Below are 20,357 nucleotides of genomic sequence, written 5' to 3' on the forward strand. Positions count from 1 at the left end.
TTACTATGTCTTCCAGCCCAGGTAGCTCTGCTCAGTGAGTTTTATTAACAGAAAAGTCACTGGATGAAACCATTGTCTTGAGATGAACCTGAATGAACACATTTTGCAAAAGATCAGGTGATGCCCACAGTTAATTTTTTTCTACAGTGTGGTGCCATGAGCTGGAAAGACCCCTCTCATTTTGGTGAAATCTAACATCTGAAAAACAAAATACTCTCTTCAATAAGCTTTTCTGGAGTTCAGGGTTTTGTAGAGATCCCTTACAGTATGCGTGAGCTTTCTACTCTGACTCCAAGGCAGAAACTCTATTTTTGTTTGTCATTCATGGGTGACAGCAGGCACTCATTTGTGTTGTCTCCAAATGAGTTTTTGTGTAAGCATGGTGCCTTTGTAATCAGACAGACGGCCTGGGTTTGATTTGTGACCTAGGGCTTCATTTGTTACTATCTAAAGGACCTGCAGTGGCACATTACAGGGAATTCAAGCTGGAGGGAGGATTGCACACAGTGAAGTCCTAGGAAAAGAATCAGGGCCAGAGTCCAGGCACAAGAAAATCCTGCTCAAAGTGCAGAGGTTTCACACATTTATTAGAACAAGCAGTAAACAAAAATCTAAGTATAAAATCTAAATGTTCCGAGTCCTGGTTGCAGACAGGAGAGTCACAGCATGAAGGGCAGATCTAAGTTCTTCTCACCGTTGCCAAAGTAGACGTAGCCATATTGCTTGGTCATTGGCACATGGTAGAAGGTCAGTCCCAGCCACAGCAGGCTCCGCAGCACCACCACAGTGCCTCCCTTCTCTAGCTGGACAGTCCAGGAGCCTGTGCGAGAACATGTGCTAATGAGTCACTGCAGAGGAGAAAGAGGCAGCATTCCTGGAGCAAGCCGCCCCTAAGCTGGGAGAAGGATTGCGGTGGGTGCTGCCTGACCAATTAACAGTGCGCAAGGCTACACTGGAATTTGTGACACCTGAAAAGAGTGAAGTCAGGGAGACCAGAAACCTTGATGCCCTTTCTTCTTTTGTCAGTTTGGCATTACAGGCTGCCCTTGTTCCCAGATGTTTGTGTCTAGTTTCACACAGTAGCATATTCCCATGGCTAGGACGGTAATGTCATATGCGTCACAGGAAGGGACCCTTGGAGCTCCAGACTTGTATATTTGATTCCTAGGAGAGGCTACAGCTATTCTTGGCTGCTTCTGAGTGGGTAGCAGTTACTTTAACAAGCTCTGCCACCTACTTGGTCTAGCTAATAGCTAAAGAGAGCCAAGACTAGCTATAGCAATCCTGCATAGGTATGAAATTTCTTCTTAAAATAAACTCATAGCATTAGTAGTGGGAAAAGGAAGAAGGCACTTTCCTGCTCCAGGGAAGACTGGCTTCCCTGATGTAGCAACTGGGAAAGAAGAAGAGAAAGTGAAGAGCAGGGTATCTCCCATCTCAGAGAAATTTACAGAAAAGGTTAATTCTCTTCAGTCTTTCTTGGCTCCATCACTGAAGAGAATGTGCATGGTAGGGGCAAAGGGATTAGTTTCCGCATTAATTTTGCTTTGGCTCTGCAGAGGAGGTTCGGAGCCAGTGTGAAAATGCAATTTCTCCTGGATGCAAGGAGCTCTGAGCCACTGAGTATTTGTTTTGCATCTGACATGACAGCCTGGGAACAATGCCGGAGGGGAGGGGGCTGGAGCATCAGCTTGGATTCATTGCCGGAGGGCAAGGAGCTGCCAGGAGAAGAAAATACCAACTTCAGCACCAAATCAGTAATACCTAGAGGCTACAATATAGGCAAGAAGATTCCTGCTGAATCTCCATCTAAAAGCAAAATAAAAAAATTTTTAAAAAATGCAGTTGGAGCTGTCAGGCTACTACTGGCCTAGAGTCAAGCCTATCTGCACCCAAAGCCAATTCCAGACTAAGCAGAAAGCCCGTAATGTGTTGGGCCAGTTAGACAGTATTCATCCTTGTAGATAATTTTAGGCTCATCAATTTATGCTATGACTCATGCTTACTCATATCATGGTTAGCCTGGGGAAGGGCTTCTGTGATTGCTGTCAGCTGCCAGTCCTCCCCCTTGCACTAACTTCTGACACTTGGCCGATTTTAGTCACATCCGACAAAGGGCTGAAGGGCTTTAACACCGCAAGTTCCTACAACAGGTCTTTGCAGGACATGGCCCAGGGGTTGACTGCAGCTTCTGAAGCTCTTTGTTTGGCCTGCCAGCAGCTGCGAGGAAGCGCAGGCTGTTTGGCTTGCCTGGCAGCCAAGAGGCAGCAGCTAGCTGGGCAACCAGCGGTTGCCTAGCTTTGGGCTTTTCCATGCTCGTTTGCCGTACACGTAGTTTCTTTTGCAGTTCACGGCAAACTATAGTAGTTGAGGGCTTGAGGGAGGAGGGAAGTCGAGGGGAAACATATACGTGGTAACTGCAGAATCAGAAAGAAACACCACAGTTTGAAACCCTGTAAAACCAGGTGTCGTGAGTTGTGCTGCTCATCTGTCTCTTTGTATTTCTGTACTTCTCAAAAGTTTCTTGGGCACCATTGTTTCCCGTCTCCTTCGGTAGCAAGTTCCACAGGTTTGTTATACCATAATATGCACAACGTAAGTCCTGCGTCATTTTTGATCTGTTATCTTTCAAAGTAACCTCTTCAGTTATGTGCAAATATGAAATTAAATGAACAGCAAGAATAGCGACCTTCTGTGACAGTCATTGACTGGCTGCAGAACAGAAGTACAAAACAGACATTCACAGTCTTTAAAGACTCAGGAGATTTCTGCACTGGAGATCTTACTTCTGACTCACTCAGCTCCGTGTTTCCACTAAAGAAACATCTGGAATCGCAGTAAAGCAAAGCACTACTTAATATAGGGCCGGATCAGTACAGGTGTGTGCCATTCTTTTCACCTTCCCTGCACTGTGACATGCTTTGTACAGGTCCTAGTTAAAGGACGAGCTAGTGTCTTCACAAACAGTGGTTTCACATACAAGGCAACCCCGATCTCCCATGCAGTCTCTCCAGTGCCACTCATATCGACAAAAACTAGACTGGATTGTTGTCATACTTGGAGTAAAAACACATATTATGGTTTAGCCACTGGGATTACAAATTCTGACTGAGTCTCGGACAAACTCCGCATGTTCTCCACTACTCGAGTAGTATGGAAACCCAGATGAAGAACACTTCACTAGAAGACAAGATCATCCAGCGGCTGATGCACTACAGCCATCTGCTGTCAAAGGACAAGCCTTTTATATGGTTTCTTGAGCTTTGCCTCTACAAGTGTTCAGCATTTGCTAGTGGCAGTAGCTAGACGATGCGTAGGGGTGTTGAGCAACAAGTGGCAAGCAAATATGTCTGAATGTAATTGTGACAAATAACTTCTTCCATTTCTCCTTTGAACACTGAACTGACTTTGCTTTCAGTGTAGGCTTCTTGCAGCTTGAACTTGCAGAAATATCCGCAAGCCCTTCATCCAAATACTGGTGGTTCTTGCTGCAGCATTACACATTGGTTTGCAGGAGGGACTATAAACTTTTGGAAGAGTTTCTCTGACAAAAAGATAATGGAATGAGGAACTCTTGTTGTCTTTGATTTAGGACCAGTCCTCTGAGAAGCAAGTCTGTCAAGAATAGGAATCAGCCTTGCCATGCTAGGTCGTGAAAGCCTTTAGGGATTATCTAGTTTGCTAATGCCTCCCAACACACTGGAAGCATCCAGCAGCCTGGGTACGTGTGATAGCTTGTATATATATGTTCGTGTACACAGATGAACCCGTTGCCCCAAACTATTTACAAAGAACAAAAAGAAATGCCTGGAGCATGACAAATGAGAAAGGCAAGAGGGAAAACAGGGATATTCATGCTCTCAGGAACTGTATCTGGATTCAGACTTCTTTTTGTTGGACAAATTTGCAGAGAAGGTAAATAAAGTTCAACTTGATTAAATCCCCGTATCTATGCTCTGGGGCAATACACTACGTGGATCCATGATCTCCTCAGAACATTTACCCAGTGTCACACAGGCTTGTCAATCTCTGTGGAGTATTCATCAGCAATTAACTCTGCTGATCAAAGGAACTTCCCATGCATCTTCACACCTGGCAGAAATGGACAGATGTAATTGAAGGCAGCTCCATTCACTTTTATGCTAGATCTCTGAAGGCTGTGATGTGCAGCTGCTTCATTTCCCTACTGTCTGTCCAAGCTGCAGACTCTCAAAGGGCTCAGATTTGTCATTTCATAAATGTGAGACCTTTGGGGAATATTAAGTTGTTATACTTTCCAGCTCTTCTCTGATCCTGGATTCTGCATCTAGTTCTATGCAAATACGGACAATAATGTTTTGGTGATGCTGCATAAGTCTTCCTGTGAAACAAGGACCTGAACAAAACAAGCAAGTTATTTAAGGGCAACCTGAACTGGACCGACACAACATAGGTTGAGGACAGGAAAAATTATATGAAACTGCCTGAAACTGTTATGTCATTTTCACTCAGATCCTGTTTTCAGACAGAATGATGATTAGTCATAGAGCTACTCCTTATTCTGCAGAGCCAAACAGCAGCAACAGTGCCACCGTCCACCTTTTACTATCCAGATCACTGGGACCATTTTTCTAACCCAGCTAGCAAATGTCATTTATTCAGTATACTTTTCCAGGCTAGGTTTTTGCAAACTCATTCAGAAACTGCATTTGATACACAATGCTGGTGTCTGCCTTCTAAGAAGACATCACATTAAAGTTCTGGAACCTATCTGCTTATTTTGGTCCTTTTATTTAAAGGAAGAAATTAAGGCCGATCATCTCAGTACTTATTTTTTTCCTATACCTCACCACGTTAGCAGCATTTGAGGAAATGGTCCAGAAAACAAAAATTAGTATTTGAACTCATAATGTTGTCCCAAAGCATGAGACATGGAGAAAGTTGTTCTCCTTGCAAGAACTAAGACAACTGTATTCTCTTCCATCACAGGTTAAATCTCACAATCTTCAAACAAGATGCTTTTTCAGGCACAACTTTCTTGTAGGAGTTTGAAATAATGATGTCATAAATCACTCTAAAAGTACTTTAAACGGTAGATAATGAACTGTATGAAATAAGAGCTTAAAACAAATATGCCTTCTTTCCTCCTTCAAGAGAAAGATGTAGAAATGCATTTAATAATACAATATAAAAAGGGATGAGGAGAATTATGAAAATTAAATTCTGGTTTTATCCTTCTTTTTTCTTTTTTTTTTTTTTTTTTTTTTAGGTTCCCTGCTGTTACAAATGGTTCTTGGAGTAAAATGATTGCATAGGTAGGTGTAGATCTGTATTACTCTAAAAATGCAGAAGTAGGATGTTGGTTTCAAGACTTTTCTAATATTGGCTCAGAATATCCCATGGCAGTCCCTGTGCTCATCATTGCCCCTGTGTCAGACAATGTGTCTCTTACTGGGAGGCTGGGAAGCTCAGAGCATCACTCTGTAAGGTACAGCAAGGCTCCTAGATAAAAGTTGTCATGAAAAAACATTAAAAATTCTTATTTGCATTGGAGGGAATACAACTAGAACTATGAGAGAGCAAGTAAAATCTGGCTTTCCTAGAGTTAAATACTGATTTTAACTTGCATCTACGAGCAAGCTGTAGCCTGTATTGTCCCTAAATCAGACAGCAGAGTTAACTTCACTCATCATGCAAAGCTCGCTGAGGTGCGGGGAACTGGAGGTCATTGCTCTCACACTAGAGATTTCTCATAGTAATACTGCTGTGGTGAGGTTTCCATTCTTCAAAATAAATTTTTTAAAAGAGCAAGTTAATTCTTAAGCTGCACCCAGCAAATCTAAGGAAGCCAAGCACTGTCTGTGCTGAAAATATTGCCTGTTGCTGCTCCAGAAGGGAAGGGAGGGAGCTTCTGTGTGGGAGGAAAGAGCATGGGAAAAATATCCGCTGGATGAAGATCTGGAGCTTCCTATCCCCTCTTTGGATCAGGCTGCAGCCTCCACCCCTCCAAACACAGGCAGGAATTCTGAGGAGTTCCTTACATCTTTCCCAAACAAGAAAGTGCTTTGAAGATCCTGATGCTCACCCAGTGTTAAACCACTGCCTTTTTTATGGCCCTTCAACAGCTGCCAGGACACCAGGGCTGAATTTCAAAAGTCAACCTCCTTCTCGGCTTCTTCTTCCTTTCCAGTCGCCAATAGAAATCCCTGTCTCATCCCCCAAGTCTGTCTCAGCTTTGGGCTGAATCTTGTAATTCACAGAGGCAATAGAGTGCGTGAGACATTAGCTTTTAAACAAAAGCCTTTTAAGAGGGCTGTTTGCAGAAGAACTTTCCTGCCTTAACTGGTCCACTTTTAGTATGACCTCTCATAACATTGCTGCTTTGGAGGTGATTCAGCAATGCCTCATTTCTGTGCAAGCTTGAGAAGAAACAGCTTTAAGAGCTGGACAGCCTGATACAGAGGCTCCATGTCGCAAAAACTCACAGAGGGTCATAAAAGTGACATTATCAATTCCTCTTCAAAGGAGGAAATGTCTTAAGGGAAAAGCAGCTACACCATGGTTGCTCTTACCATTAACATAATACACTGCAACAAGAGCAGGTTATAACAGATCTTGCTGCAGTCAGTCCTGAGTGAGAGGGAAGTATTGAGTTATAGGACAAATATTAACACCCAGAGAGGGGCAACATAACCCTTTCCCTTTGCAAAAGCAGCCGCTGCTTGGCTGCGTGACCCCAAGCATTTAGCTCTGACAAAGCTACACTACACCCAAGGGATTTAGCTTACGTTTCCCTCCAACAGAAAATCCTACGCTGGGAAGAGCTTCCTACTTCTAATTTGCTCTCTGTAGGGAACAAAGACAAATTGCAAAGCAGAGCAGCTCTAAGGAAAGGTCACTGTGCTCTGGCTCTCAACAAATTTCGCCACACGGACATTTCACGCACAGCCTACCAGCCATAAGGACACATCCAAACACTCTTACGGGGGGCTCAAACTCCTTCATGCCACTTACTGGCTGCAAACTAAATCTCTTTCATTTGCTTGACACACCACCTGCACCCCATATGTTAACACTGCTGTCAATATTTCCAATTCCCCATATAACTATTTAATAATAATTAAATAAAAACACAGACTGGTTGCAGGTTCAGTACTATTTTAAAAAGCCACCAGAGCCAGGAAAGTACAGCTTACAAACAATCAGATGCTGCCAAGCGGCTCTTGCTTGGTCCTAATGCCTGCCACGTCTTTCACACACAGATACAACCATGCCCAAACCTCAAGGTAAAATGATCTTTCTTCAGAGGCTTTTTCTCTCCATCATCCTCTCCCACTGGGGATGCCTCTGCAGCACAAATGATCAAGACAGGCCTGGGCCTTTCATTTGCACACAAAGTACCTGTTCCTGCTGACAAGGAAGACTCGGGGATTGCAATGTTGTCCCAGATGCACACACAGTATTCAGGTGCCTCCGAGTACTAGGTGAAATTCAGGCCATGCTTAGACATCTGACAACAGTGCTGCTTAATCCAGTTGACGCAGCCTCTGCCCTCAAACCCTTATTGCCCGGCCCCCCCCACCCCCAGCCCCAGCCCCCATCACTCTTCCATCACAGAGACCACAAAAGTGCTTATTTATTGCTTAGTGAACCAGGTCAGGGAAACGATCTGGCTGAAAAATAGTCTAGCCAAAAATAAAGTTATTTTTCCAGCTGGAATCTGTCTGCACAGCCAGCAATGCCAACACAAAAGAAGGGACAATACACAGACATAAATGAGCAGCAGAGGATGGGAAGGACTGAAAAAGCTAGCACAGAACTAATACACATCAAATTACAGCCTCCCTTATAGCCCAGTTAGTTTACCCTTTAGTCCTAAATCAACCTGACAATTAGAATAGACATAGAATCCTTTTTACTTTGTTGTTGTTGTTAAGGAAAGGATGCAGACTTTGCACAGAAAGCATCCAGAACAAAGATTTGGAATGAGGCTGTGCACTAGAGGAAAAAGCAAGGCAATATGCAATGAAAACTTAAAAGGAGTAGGAAAAACTGATTAAAATCCCTGGTATTTGGATTCTGACAACTACAATACAGATCATTGCATTTTGGGTCTTCTGTGGTAAATTTAGAAATGTCTTAGCGGGGCAGAACACCCTCCTTCCAAAGCACAAATTTACGCTGGATCCCATCATACTCCATATTTCTTGTTCAGCTGGTCGCTGTGGAAACGTTTTTGGAGCGTGCCAGGAGTCACGTAGCATCTACCTGGGGAGCCCCTGCATTAATCCGTCACCTTCGTGGGCTTCTGTGAGCCCATTGGTCGGTAGGAAGAAAAAGAAGGAGTCTCTCGCCCCGCCCTGCTCTGAATGAAAGACGCTTCCTCTAAATCTTGCTACAGGATTTCAGGCTCAATTCAGCTTCTTTGGGGCTTTTGTCACCAAACAAATGTGATGTCTTTGAAAGAAAGATTAACAGTTTGATGAAAGGATGCAATAGAGAGCTTTGTTCTAGCCTGCTTCCCGCTAGAGCTTTCGGTCACTGTCACTTTCTTACCCACGGGAGAATATCTGTCTGACTCTCAGAGGAGATTATGGCCACCTTGTAAGATTTTGCCTCTCCTGATAACAAAGCACTGGCCACTTTGAGGAGGTGATAATGATGAACAGGGGCTGGATTAGGGGCAAAGAACCTCACATTGATCTCTGAATTCTGAGCGAACACAAAGCAGTCGGTGCTGGGATTCAAAACCCACCGAATGCTTAGAGCACATCTAATTCACTCTCCTGCAAGAAGGGCAAGGCTACAAGCCCTGTCAGTCCCCCATTTGTACTTCTTACCTCATCATCAAATTAACAGGACTAGTTAAAAGGCCTTAGGATGAGGAAGAGATGGCACAGATTATAAACTGTCGATGTTTTCATACTAAACTAGATACAAATTCTGGCCCAAATTACCTGAAGAGTTTACCGGTTTCTGGGAAGACTGTCCCACTGAGCATATCCACACAGCACAGTGCAGTGTGTTGATATTCAAGCTAATTCTGATCACTAAAGATGGCTAAGCATCTTCTGGTGCCTGGGATAGCCTAGCTATCTCCGCACAGCACAATTGCCATACAAATATACCCATGCATCAACTGTCCCTTGTCCTTTTGCTTCTACACACAGCCACACACCCCTTCAGCATGCAGAATTTCAATCTCTATAATATTTGTGTACAGTAAAACAAGACAACACGCCTGTTGACTCCCTCCCTGCAGAGTTCTATGGCCAAAGGGGCAGCAAACAGCAAAGGAAAGCTATACACAGGGCTTGCACCAACGCCAACTGCTGTGCCGGCAGGAGCTGCCGCTCCTTATGTGGAGCCCCTTCAGAAATAGATCACTCCTAGCAAAAGATGATCTTGTTCTAACTTCAGCAACACATAGATTGCACTAGGCTTTCCCCTGCAAGTAATTTTTCATCATTTCCTAGAGAAAGAGCTAGGCCAAGGCTGGCTGATATGGTGATAAAGCTACAACTTCGGGTTCTAAGTGGCTTCACCAGCATTTCCCATCGGTTCAGCAAGAAGTTTGTCTCCTTTTCATGTCCAATGAACCAGGAGCCGAAATGGAGACAGGGTGGGCAATGATTTCTTTTACTGAGGAGGAAAAAACTTAAAATACAATCCCAGGAAAGTTTCTATGAAGGCTCTGCTTCTGTCCTCATTCTTTCACTGCACCACTCAGGAGGGCAAAGGACTCCACCACAGCTCTCAGTGGATGGGCAGCCCTGCTCCAGTATAAATTCATCCAAGACCTCTGACTAAACAAGACCCCTGAGGTGATATAGACCTAAGAACCAAAAGCACTGAATGCACTGCTTTATTACCCTATAGACACAAAGACCAAGGAAAACAGACTCCTTTCCAGAAATCAAGGCAGACAATGGACAGCCAGTCAAAAGCGATATAATACTAGCTGGCTCTGGAGTCCTCCTGCTGTGCTGCCACGTGAGAGGTTCCAGTCCGATCTTGAACTCCCGAGCGGGCAGTGCCCCAGGTGTAGGAGGTGCAACATCTTGTCTTGCTCCTAGGCAACTCTCCTGGGTCACTGCAGGGGTGGCCTCAACAGTCTCTAAAGGCTCCCCAGTCCACACATCACTAGCAAAAATGAAGAGTGTCTCTACTTTTGAAGGACGTAGGACACATGCTTATGTATTTGTGCATGTCCATTGCATGCCTGTGATCGCTAAGGATGCTAAGAAAGCTGTTGAGAAGTCCAGTGATCATTCCAGAAATTGCCTAAACTTGGAAGGGACAGATTCTCTTCTCCATACCTACAGTTCAGGAGGTCAGTATACCACACACAGTCTGAAAACTCAGGCCATACCTTTTCCTCAATTTGATGCTGCTCTTGGTGCTTTTCTTTCTCGTTTTAGTTTTCTGTGGTTTCCTTTTCTGTGCTCAGCACTGACAATGCTGGCACCATAGTGCGCCCTGCTGGAAGGTAGAAGCTATGGCCATCCTAGAATTATTTCTAGGGATGGCTGACTTGTTTTAACAGGGGAATTCAGGTACCAACTAATAACCCACTGAGCCAGCTATTCAGTTCAATTCCTACATCTAAAAGCCGACTGTTCTAACACACACTGTTCTGTTTTACTCCTTCACTACCACTTGTATTATGAAGCTTGTTTGTCAAAACAACTTGTATAAATGTCAGGTAACTCCATGGGATACTGTAGCTCAGTTTCACATATTCAACGAGCCTAAGGATCACCTCTCCTAACCAGGAATGAGGATAGCTGTGAGCCACACTAGGTATTTCGCTTTACATTTTGGCTACCTCTTTTTATCCTCGCTAACAAGAAGCACTACCCTCTCATTCATTATGGCTCTTTTAGTTTGGATTTCAGTGAGACAGCTTGAAAAGCCTTGTCCCCGTGTGGCTCTTGGCAGGCTAAGAAGTAAAGTGCTCTTGCTCTCAGTTTTCACAGAGCTGGGGAGGTGCTGCTTATTGTTAAGCAATGAAAGAGGAGGGCTCAGGTCACATCTGTGAAATGTTAGTGGAGAAGGCAGGCTGGGTGAAAGTAGGTGGCCAGCACAGCATAGCACTTTGCTGGATTTTGCAAGGCCACTGGGGAGATAGGCAGCCATTTGTCTTAGAGCCCTGATAACGGGTCATCTTGCTCTCTGCTGGCTAGCTGGGGTTGTAAATACCTCTGCAGACACAGACTCTTCAAATGGCTGGAGACGGAGGCTGATAGGGGATTAATCGCCTGGAGGGGGGGTAGAAAGGGAGTTAATTAGCTCTGCTAATGCATGGAGATAAAGCAGGTTTGTGTCTCCTGGCCTTCTTCCTTCCAGCACCTGGGCTTTTGGGGCAACCAAGATGGGGCTACCAAAATGGCCCCTGAGAGTGGCTAAAGAAAACTATCTCCCACTTAGAAATGCAACCTCTCGATCTTTAAGGGCCCATTAAGCACCAGTTTTTACTAAACCAATAAAGAATGTGCTAATGAAGCTCAGAGGACAGGAGGTTAATGTTCTAACCCACGCTACTGTTCAGCAAGCTTACAGAAAGGCTAGTGCCCAAAGTATTCAGCCAAGGAAATAGCCACAAATCCCTTTGTCTGTAATGCTGTATAAGGAATGCTCCAAAAACACTGCACTTTCAGGTGAAGAAACAGAGCTACAGACTGAGTGACTGTAACTTCCTCCACAGTCAAAACGGTAAAGGAGCTGAAATGACCTTCTGTCTAGGCACTTCTCCTCCTCCTCTAGCTGAATCTTGAAACAGGAAGTAGACGAGACTCACTATGATCCACCCTGCCACTGTATACCCATTTAGAATGACGCTATAAAATCCCTCCCAGCATTACAGAGTCAGCAATTACATCTGAGAGGTCTTGGCTCCCCAGTGTACCCTCCACAATGGACAGCGATAAGTCAGGAATCTCCTCAGTCCTCTTTTGAGCCCTCATGCATCATAGTTCAAGAAGCAAAGCCAGCTGTATTGAGAGTCCTGCACTTAGAGTCACTCTCTCAGGAACCCATTGTCACCTTTGTGTTATTCATAGAATGCTTTGGGTTGGAAGGGAGATTAAAAATCTAGTTCCAACCCCCCTGCCATGGGCAGGGACACCTCCCACTAGACCAGGCTGCTCAAAGCCCCATCCAGCCTGGCCTTGAACACTTCCAGGGATGGGGCATCCACAACTTCTCTGGGCAACCTGTTCCAGTGACTCACCACCCTTACAGTAAATAATTTCTTCCTAATATCTAAGCTAAATATTGTCACTGACAATGAAGCAGCCCAAGCTAAACATCACCCTCCACAGCTGTCGTCAAGTTTACAGCCAAGTATACCAGGAAATCGTCTGTTCTGGATTCCTACATACCACTGCCCGTTAAACTGAACTCAGTTACTCATGTCTGGGACTAGCAACTTACATTTGCATTTGGCTAAAACACAGATCCCAAGAAGACATCCAGCATGATGCTAAGATACCAAGAAACACAGACTCATCCATTGCACTTGCTAGCTGGTAAACATTTAACTGTTAAAATTTTTACCTAATCTTTCATTTTAGTTTCTCTGGCTATAATTTTCAGCTGCTGGTTCCTGTTATGCCTTTTTCTATTGTACTAAGTAGATCTTCAGTACCCAATACTTAAACTCCATGGAGTATTTACACAGTGTAATACAGTCATTCTCATGTTCTTTTCCATAAGATAAACAGATTGAATTGTTTATGTCTCTCACCAGCCCTTGAATCATTTCGTGGCTCTTTTCTGCAACTCTCCAGTTTTGCAATGTACAGTAATCCAGTTCTGATTCCACTAACAGTATATGCAAAAGTAAAGCCACCTCCCTGTTCCGATTTGTTACACCCTTGTTTATATGTCTATGGATCATATTAGCCTTTTAAGTCTCAGGATCAGTCTGGGAGCTGATGTTCAGTGGGTTGTGCCTGGATTTCCTTTCAGAGCCACAGCTTCCAGAATGCAAGTCTGGCTTCCAGTCCCTGCTCTTAGATACATGATTTTGCAGGTAGCTACATCAAAACGTACTTTATTTAAGTAAGCCAAATTTACCAGATTTCTGTAGGCATCTTGCCTTGGTCATTATTTGTCTCTCCACCAGTTGTTTACTTCTAGATCATTTACAAATAAGTTGAAGAATATCAGTACCAGCACTTGTCCCAGCCAAAGCCCCTTCTGACCCTTTCCAGAAATACACCCATTCAGTGATTTCTGAATCACAACTACTAATCAAGATAAGTTATGGGGAATATTTCTTTAATGCTGGGATTTATTAAAGGTTAGCATCGTAAATATGCCACAAGTCTCCTGAGATAATGATTTCAGGAGTAACTTACCTGGCTCTGCCATTCTTATTTTTTGACAAACGGAAAAGGTTGCCTAACTCTATCCTCCCTTAGCAAATAGCCTGAAAACTGTCTGAAACAGTATTTTATTGTCTCCATTTGATGTGAGTCAATATTCTTTACAAAACAAACCAGAAAAAAAAATTTTAGTATTTCTGCCCTTCCGCATTCTTATCAGCCTTTTTACCATCATCATTTAGTGACAGTTTCCAGTACCATTACTATGCTTTCTTTTCCTCTCAATATACTTGAAAAAATCCTCCTTATAGTTGTCACAGATTACTCCAGGTTATCCTGGCTTTCTTTGTCATTTTTTACTCATTGTCAAGTCCAATTTATATCAATCATTAATTCTTCCCATCTTCCTGCATTTCCTTTTATATTGTTTGGTTTTTTAAATTCTAATTCCTACTTTTACTCCACCAGTGAACTGTGGTAGGCTTTTAGCCAAAAGCAGCTATTTCTTCACTGGGATTCATGACTTTTGAATAAACTCTTCTCATAGGAATCCTATTTCCACTCATATCTTTTCCTATCTACATATTTCTTTCCCTTTGCCTCCGATGTACCTCTCCTTCTACATCAGTTTTAAACAGTGCCCTGTTGGTGTCCCTTATCTCCATATCAAAGTGATCCGAGTCAGTAATCTGTAACAAACCTTCAGAGTCAAGTTATTGCTTTTCTGAACTGTAGTTTGAAAGTGCCAAAGCACTGAATTCTCCATCCCCTATTTTGCTTCCTCCCAGGCTTTCTGTTCTACACTAGTACCTTACGCTTTCTCCCGTCCCCTTCCTTTATCGTTGCAGAATGTAGCACTGCCTGACCATGGTCACAGTAAAATCATCCTTCCCCCTCCTTTTTCACTTTCCCCATCATGCCAATGCCTGACAAGTGACTCTTATTTCATATCTACACAACACTAGGTTATCAAGTGAAAAAGCTGTAGGCACGCTAGGAATTATTGCTATTTGCTTTGCCATTCCATTATCTACAAGCACATGTAAAAACTGCCACAACTCTAGCTCCTGAAATGCTATCGCCCAGGGTGCTGAACTCCATGCAGAAAGGACCACGCTGGCGATCTGCCAGCAGCTGAAAGGCTACATCTAATTGTGCATAAAGTTGAGCAGATTGTCTGCTTAGACTAGAGCAAACAAGCTTATCTTTAATGCAGACATATGGCCAGCAAAACCTACAGATCCCAGCATGCAACATTCTGGCCAGCTGGCCTTTTGGATGAGAATGAAGCATTACATGATCTGATACTGTGGTGCCAGAAGATCAGTATTGCAACCCCTCCATGTTAAAAAATCATGAGTCAGGCCACTCAAATTCATGAGTTTGGCTTGGAGAGCTGGAGATTTTAAAGGGAATAAACCAACTGAATTTGTTTTTGAGACAGGAGTCACATTCTCCCATTTTTCTCTACAATCATTAAAAAAAATGTATTTTTTTAATAAAAGCCAAGTCACACAGTCACTTACCTCTGGGAGCTGAGACACCAAGAAAAAATAGACAGACTCACAGTATGGTTCGGGGAGGAGCAGCAACATATTCTGAACTCTTAAAATGCACAGATAACCTGATAGATAGACACACAGACAGAATCTGGAACCTGCAATCACCACAGATATCACTGGTAAAGATAAGGGTGGCAGACAGTTTTGTTACAAAACTCCAGGTTTTCCAATCTTGCACTAAACTCTCTGCTTTCGTCATTGTTTCCTTTATTCAACCCAGTTTTAACTTCCTTTCTTCCCACCTCTCAGCTGTCATATAAAATCTTCTTTCTGCCTCCAACTTTCCATTCTGCAAGACACCTCTGCTTTCCTAGAATGACACACCATACAATTTATCACAGTTACCCCCTTGACAGTCGTCACAGATGCTCAGCCTCCAATTAATAATGAAAACTATTCCAACAGAGTTGTTACTTTTAGACAGGTTAAAATCAGCCCTTTATCTCTCAGTCCTGTTCTTTAGGTCTTTTAAGATGCTTAGGGAATTCTAGCCAATGCAGGCTGGGAGCATCACTCAGATGTTGTTCACCCCCAGTCCACTTTTTGTGTGTTTGTTGAGGGCAGAGGCAATTGTGGCTTCAGTCACAATTCTAGATGCAATAGATCTGGGAATTCCTGCTTCTGCTCTGACAATAACTGTTCAAGAGAAGATCTAGCCAGGAAAGGCAAGAAAACTTCAGATCAAAATGAGGGGATTTGCCAGAGCTATGAACAGCTCCGTCAGGAAACCGAAAAAGCACTGTCTGCTCTGGGTCAGGATGAACATGCCCTGGCAGAGTTGAAGGAAGGTAATCCAAGAACCAGAGCCTGAGTGCCTTGCAACCAGGAGTGAGTGACTTTGGCAGAGCCATGCCGATAAAATCAGCAGAAAGCTGGTGTCTGCCCTCTGTTCTTTCCCATCCCCCCGCCACGTTTTCACAAGCAACCAGTACTTTGGGCAACCCAAATGCTTGTTAAAGGGGAGCGGGTTGATCTTTCTTCAATGTCAGCATTCCTACCTGCATGTGACCGAGTGCAATTAGAGAGGCTACATCCCTTGCTGATCCTGTAACCAGTTTCTCTCTTACTTCCTTTGCCTGACAAGCTCATTCCATCAATGCCCAGGTTCAGTCCAAAAAAAAGCAGGACAATACAGCCAGAGCTGCACATGCACCATGATGAATCTTCTCCTCTTCCATTAAGACTCAGCTGCGCTTGAGCTCAGGTAGTCTTAGAGAGGTAACTTTTTTTGAGGAGTCTGAGATCTGCACTAACAGCAACAACCTCTTAGGAAGGGGGCAAATGTTCCCGCTTACACAGACCTCAGGTTGCCACAGGAAGACAAATGGGACAGTGGCACACCCGAGCCCCACTTTCTATCCACCAAGTCAAATTTGGTTTAAAGACTTTCACAAAACTGTCATGTTCATGTTATGTCTAACATACAGCATGACCCGCCGGTTGCCTGGTCCCTTGAACTAGACGAGAAACACTGCAGTATGAGATCTGTAATCTTTTGAAGGTGTCATTTCTCCATCACAACTGAAGGTGGCTAAAACCAGCTCTGTGATGCAAATTAGCCATCAGGGTCTGTGGAGACTGTTTTCTAGTGGAAACATATAAATCATGGCAGATTTATGTCCTGCTGCAGTGGCTCTGTGGTTTCAGGCCTCACAAAATTAAAAAGTCTCCCTACCATAAACTCTAGAAAAAAAGAGGGGGGGGTGGTGGTGAAGCAAAAAGCAGCAATGCCTGAACTACCATACAAAACTGCAGCTAAAATTTTCATAGGAGGTATCTAGGACCTAATCCCCCTTGCAGTACTCCTTTTTGAGAGAAAAGGGCCAACTCCATGAGCCAGTGTATGTAAAAATGTGCAGTCTCTCCACACTACACCTCTGGAAAATGACTGCAGCAAGGACACTCCCAGTAAGTTGAACAATGTTTTAGATTTTAGTGTTGTTTATGCTCTGAACTGTCAAAAACATTCAAAGTTCAGGCAGGAGCTCACTAGGTTCATTCTCGGTTCATTTTTGCCAAAGGAAAGATTGGGACGTGTGTGTGTGTGTGTATAGATGTATGAATGACAAAGTCTGAAAAGCTATTTACAGCACTGGCAATTCATTGTCCTTCCAGCCAATTCCATCTGGTGCAGGACGCCTGCTATCCTATCCTGCTACTCCAGGATAAGAATAAAATAGCAAACCTAAGTTCTGATTGTGTCCCAAAAATCCTTCTAGACAGCAGGATACGGAACACCTGGCCCAATACGAAAAATGCAGCAAATCAGCAAAAAGCAGTTAGAAATAAATAACAAGTCATTCCCATCTCTTTAGAGAAATACCCTGCCAGAGGAATCCCTGGAAGAGGCTTTAAATATGTTTAACAGTTGTCCAGCAGAATCATAGAGATGTGGACTGAAAATACATTCCAGTATGCACATCTTCCTTTCTCCATCCACAGTGTGTAGTCCTGCTAGAGCACAGATTATTCCACACTACAGCATTTCTAACACAGTTTATCAAAGGAAAGTCTGAATTCAGCCTCCCAGAGATATCAGTTTAGTGTTAATGAGAGCCCATTTAGATAAAGAGCAGCAACACTGGGTGGGACAAGAGGTGTGAAATACTTCAAACCACATAAATTCCCTCTATCACTGGTGGAGTTATCTCTCCTGGTAGGGACACCAGCTGTCACAGGCTTTACAGAAATCAGGAGGGAACATAGCACTCAGGCACAGGGGGTAACTGCCAGAAGGTCAGAAGACCTGTTGTGAGGATGTGACAGCCCTGGTACGCTTACATCTAACCACTGTAAGTGTTTATAATTGCTTTATAAAAATGAATGAATTACAATATTTAGTAAAGGATAAAGTTCCTTTACAGATTCACAGGAGCTTCTCCTAAGCATATGAACTCTGCAGCAACCCACGCCTTTTCACCTCAGCATTTCCCAAGCTACTCAGACTGCATTTCCTCTCATTGCATCTCTTGATTCTGCTACATTTACCTTGTGGGATATCATGCTCCAGAGAGTCTAGAAAGTCAGTGGATGGGTCCAGGTCAGCCTTTTCCAGCAGGGTTTTATTCTTCAGGTTAACAGGCTCAGTAAAATGGAAATAGGAACTTAACCTTTTTGCCTCCGCCAAAGAAAGACCTGCAAACAGCCATTGGTGACCATTAACACAGTGAGCTGGGCTAGCATACATTACACCATCAAATGCCATATAGTTTCTCTAATGCCCACAGCACAGTAGAGAATCACAATCTTTCTCCCGTGGACTCCACAGAAGATGAAAGACTTGCCAGAAGTGGGTGGCAGTACTCCCTGATGCTGTGCATCGCAGACCATGCTAACTGCAATTCCAGGTCAGAAATGGGCACTAAGTGGAGATCAACTCTCTGTGCCCATTTGCTTACATCCTATACCTAGATAGAGAATTCACTGCAGCTATAGTTGCTAAACACTGACATAAACTATACACAGACAAATGAAACTACAGGTTTAATGACTCAGAGCCATTACTGGCTTTCCTCCCACCTTCCAGAGTTGAATCATGCACCTGAACATTAGTGGCGTTGGATTCTCTCCTCCCTGTTCATCTCACCCAAGGAAAAAATAAACCTGAAATCAAACCATCAGCTAGAGAAAAACTCATCTTAATTTACAGCCTTTATGATCAAAGTACGGTTGATCCTGATAAAGACAATGAGAATTTACCTTCAAAGTTCCTGTTTTCACTCACAGACCCAAGAGGAGTCTTCACAAATGCCCCCCGGGGGATGATACCAACTGCTCTGTCTATCTGTTCTATCGTAGCTACAAGACGGGCCTCTTCCTTGATCATGGGCTTTAAAGAAAAATAGGCAAATTTTAGAGGCAGGGCTTTCCTTGTTTTCATTTTGGAAAATAAACTCCAAGTGGCAATGGAAACCACAACAGACTCCTCAGCTGGGAGCCTGATGGCACTATAAGGAGGACCACAAATCGAACATTCTTCTCATAAGAATGTGGCTAGGAACAGACAGTCTAGTCTCACCAGAGAATTAACTGTCCCTCCACTTCATCCATCCTTTCCTCCCTCTCAATTAAGCTGCTTATGACTTGTCTATTCAGTTATAAAGAATGGTACCTGCAGTTCCTATATAAAGCTTCAGACACAGCAGTGAGGATCTGTACCAATTGTGCATAATAAAGCATAAAGGAGAAAGAATATTTCTGAGCTGTGTCTAACACCATGAGTAACTGTAGTAAGACTTCAATCAAGAAGCCATTGCTACATGATGACAACAAAGAGGACATTATGTGTATTCTGCTTGAGCACAGGCTCAAGCTGCTTATTACAAACAAGGAGGAGGAGCCACCACCTGTCCAGTGTGAGAGGTACAACTGTAGCAAAGAGAATTCAAAAGCGCTTTGCAGTATTTACCTCCTTACCATCTTCAAACAATCTTTCAGCATCTTCTGCATTTCTCTCAGTGTACTCGTACTCAAAAGAAGGATCCCCCTGGAAACGGCCCTTCAGCTGCCCAGCCTGTGTAACCATCTCCTCGGTCACCGGTGGCAGGAGGCTCCATTCCACACAGTTCAAGCTGACAGCGACAAGCAGGACAGAGGCCCGAGCCCGTTTAAGAACAGGGCTCGACGCAGCCTTGCCAGCCCCCTCAGGGCACAGAGAGGCTCCCTCCGGGAGAGCTGGGCAACCCCCAGCGCCCTCTTTCCTCCCCCGAGCCCACGAACCAGCCTCCCGCGGCCGTTTAGGCCTCCCCGCTCCCACCTCCCCAGGGAGATGCCCATTCCCCACACGGAGCGGTGGTGAGGCCCGGCCCGGCCCGGCCTCCGCACCTGTAGAGGCGGCTGCGGGGTGCGGCGCGGTCGGGGCCCAGCCCCTCGGCGATGTAGTAGGCGCCGCACACACCCTGGATGCAGCCCCAGAACCAGACCCGCTCGAAGCGGTAGTCGCGCTGGAGGAGCAGCAGCGAAGACCCCAGCACCGCCCGCTTCTCCGGGCTCAGCCCCGCGCCGCCGCCGGACACCAGGTCCAGCGCGGCGGGCAGCGACGACGCCTCCATAGCGGCTCCGCGTCGCCGTTGCCAGGCAACCGTCGCTCGGGATGTTGGGGTCAAAGGTGACGGCGTGCTTCCGCTCGAAGGAACGCCAATCAAACTCAGCGCCCTGGCAGCGGCGGGAGGGGGGGGGGGGGGGGGCGAGCGGCGCCGCCGCCATGGCAACGGCGGATCCCGCCTCTCCGCTGCCATGGAAACGGCGCCGGTGGGCGCAGGCGGACAATGGCGGCCCGGCTCGGGCTGAGGCGGGAGGGGAGCCGCTGCGGACGGCGGCCTCACCTGAGGAGACACGGGGCGACGGGCTCTGCCGTGCGCTTTAACCGCTGCCTAAGCCCGGGCCTTCCCTCCGCGGGGAGCTGAGGAGGGCAGAGCGAGGAGGTTCGTGGATCAGCCAGAGGCGTCCTCTAGAGCAAGGAAGGAGAAACCAGGGCCCTGGAGAA

The 20,357-nt window shown here is 44.9% G+C and overlaps 1 protein-coding gene across 4 annotated transcripts; it reads right to left on the bottom strand.

Annotated features, from left to right (window-relative positions):
• Window positions 1-555: 555 nt before the first annotated feature.
• Window positions 556-19,951, bottom strand: RSPH9 (radial spoke head component 9). Of its 4 annotated transcripts, none has more exons than XM_074579791.1 (5): window positions 19,697-19,951; window positions 19,281-19,443; window positions 18,572-18,701; window positions 17,861-18,007; window positions 556-820 (listed from the first exon to the last, which is right to left on the bottom strand). In XM_074579791.1, exons 1-5 carry the CDS (start codon window positions 19,921-19,923, stop codon window positions 660-662), a joined length of 828 nt encoding a protein of 275 aa, XP_074435892.1. In that variant the 5' UTR covers window positions 19,924-19,951; the 3' UTR covers window positions 556-659. The 4 variants fall into 4 exon arrangements, with proteins under 4 accessions (XP_074435892.1, XP_074435894.1, XP_074435895.1 ...); XM_074579793.1 differs by lacking the exon at window positions 556-820 and adding an exon at window positions 1,572-1,718; XM_074579794.1 differs by lacking the exon at window positions 556-820 and adding an exon at window positions 3,927-4,092.
• Between the last annotated feature and the right edge of the window lie 406 nt (window positions 19,952-20,357).

The sequence above is a fragment of the Larus michahellis genome, chromosome 3, assembly GCF_964199755.1.
Source record: "Larus michahellis chromosome 3, bLarMic1.1, whole genome shotgun sequence".
Taxonomy (NCBI): Eukaryota; Metazoa; Chordata; class Aves; order Charadriiformes; family Laridae; genus Larus; species Larus michahellis.

Excerpts from the sequence above, each read along its gene's own strand:
- RSPH9 (XM_074579791.1), bottom strand. The coding sequence starts at position 19,923 with ATGGAGGCGTCGTCGCTGCCCGCCGCGCTGGACCTGGTGTCCGGCGGC. Across the intron at positions 19,444-19,696 it reads CCCCGCAGCCGCCTCTACAG|CTTGAACTGTGTGGAATGGA; the intron begins GTGCGGAGGCCG and ends TGTCGCTGTCAG. Across the intron at positions 18,702-19,280 it reads TGTTTGAAGATGGTAAGGAG|CCCATGATCAAGGAAGAGGC; the intron begins GTAAATACTGCA and ends TTTTCTTTAAAG.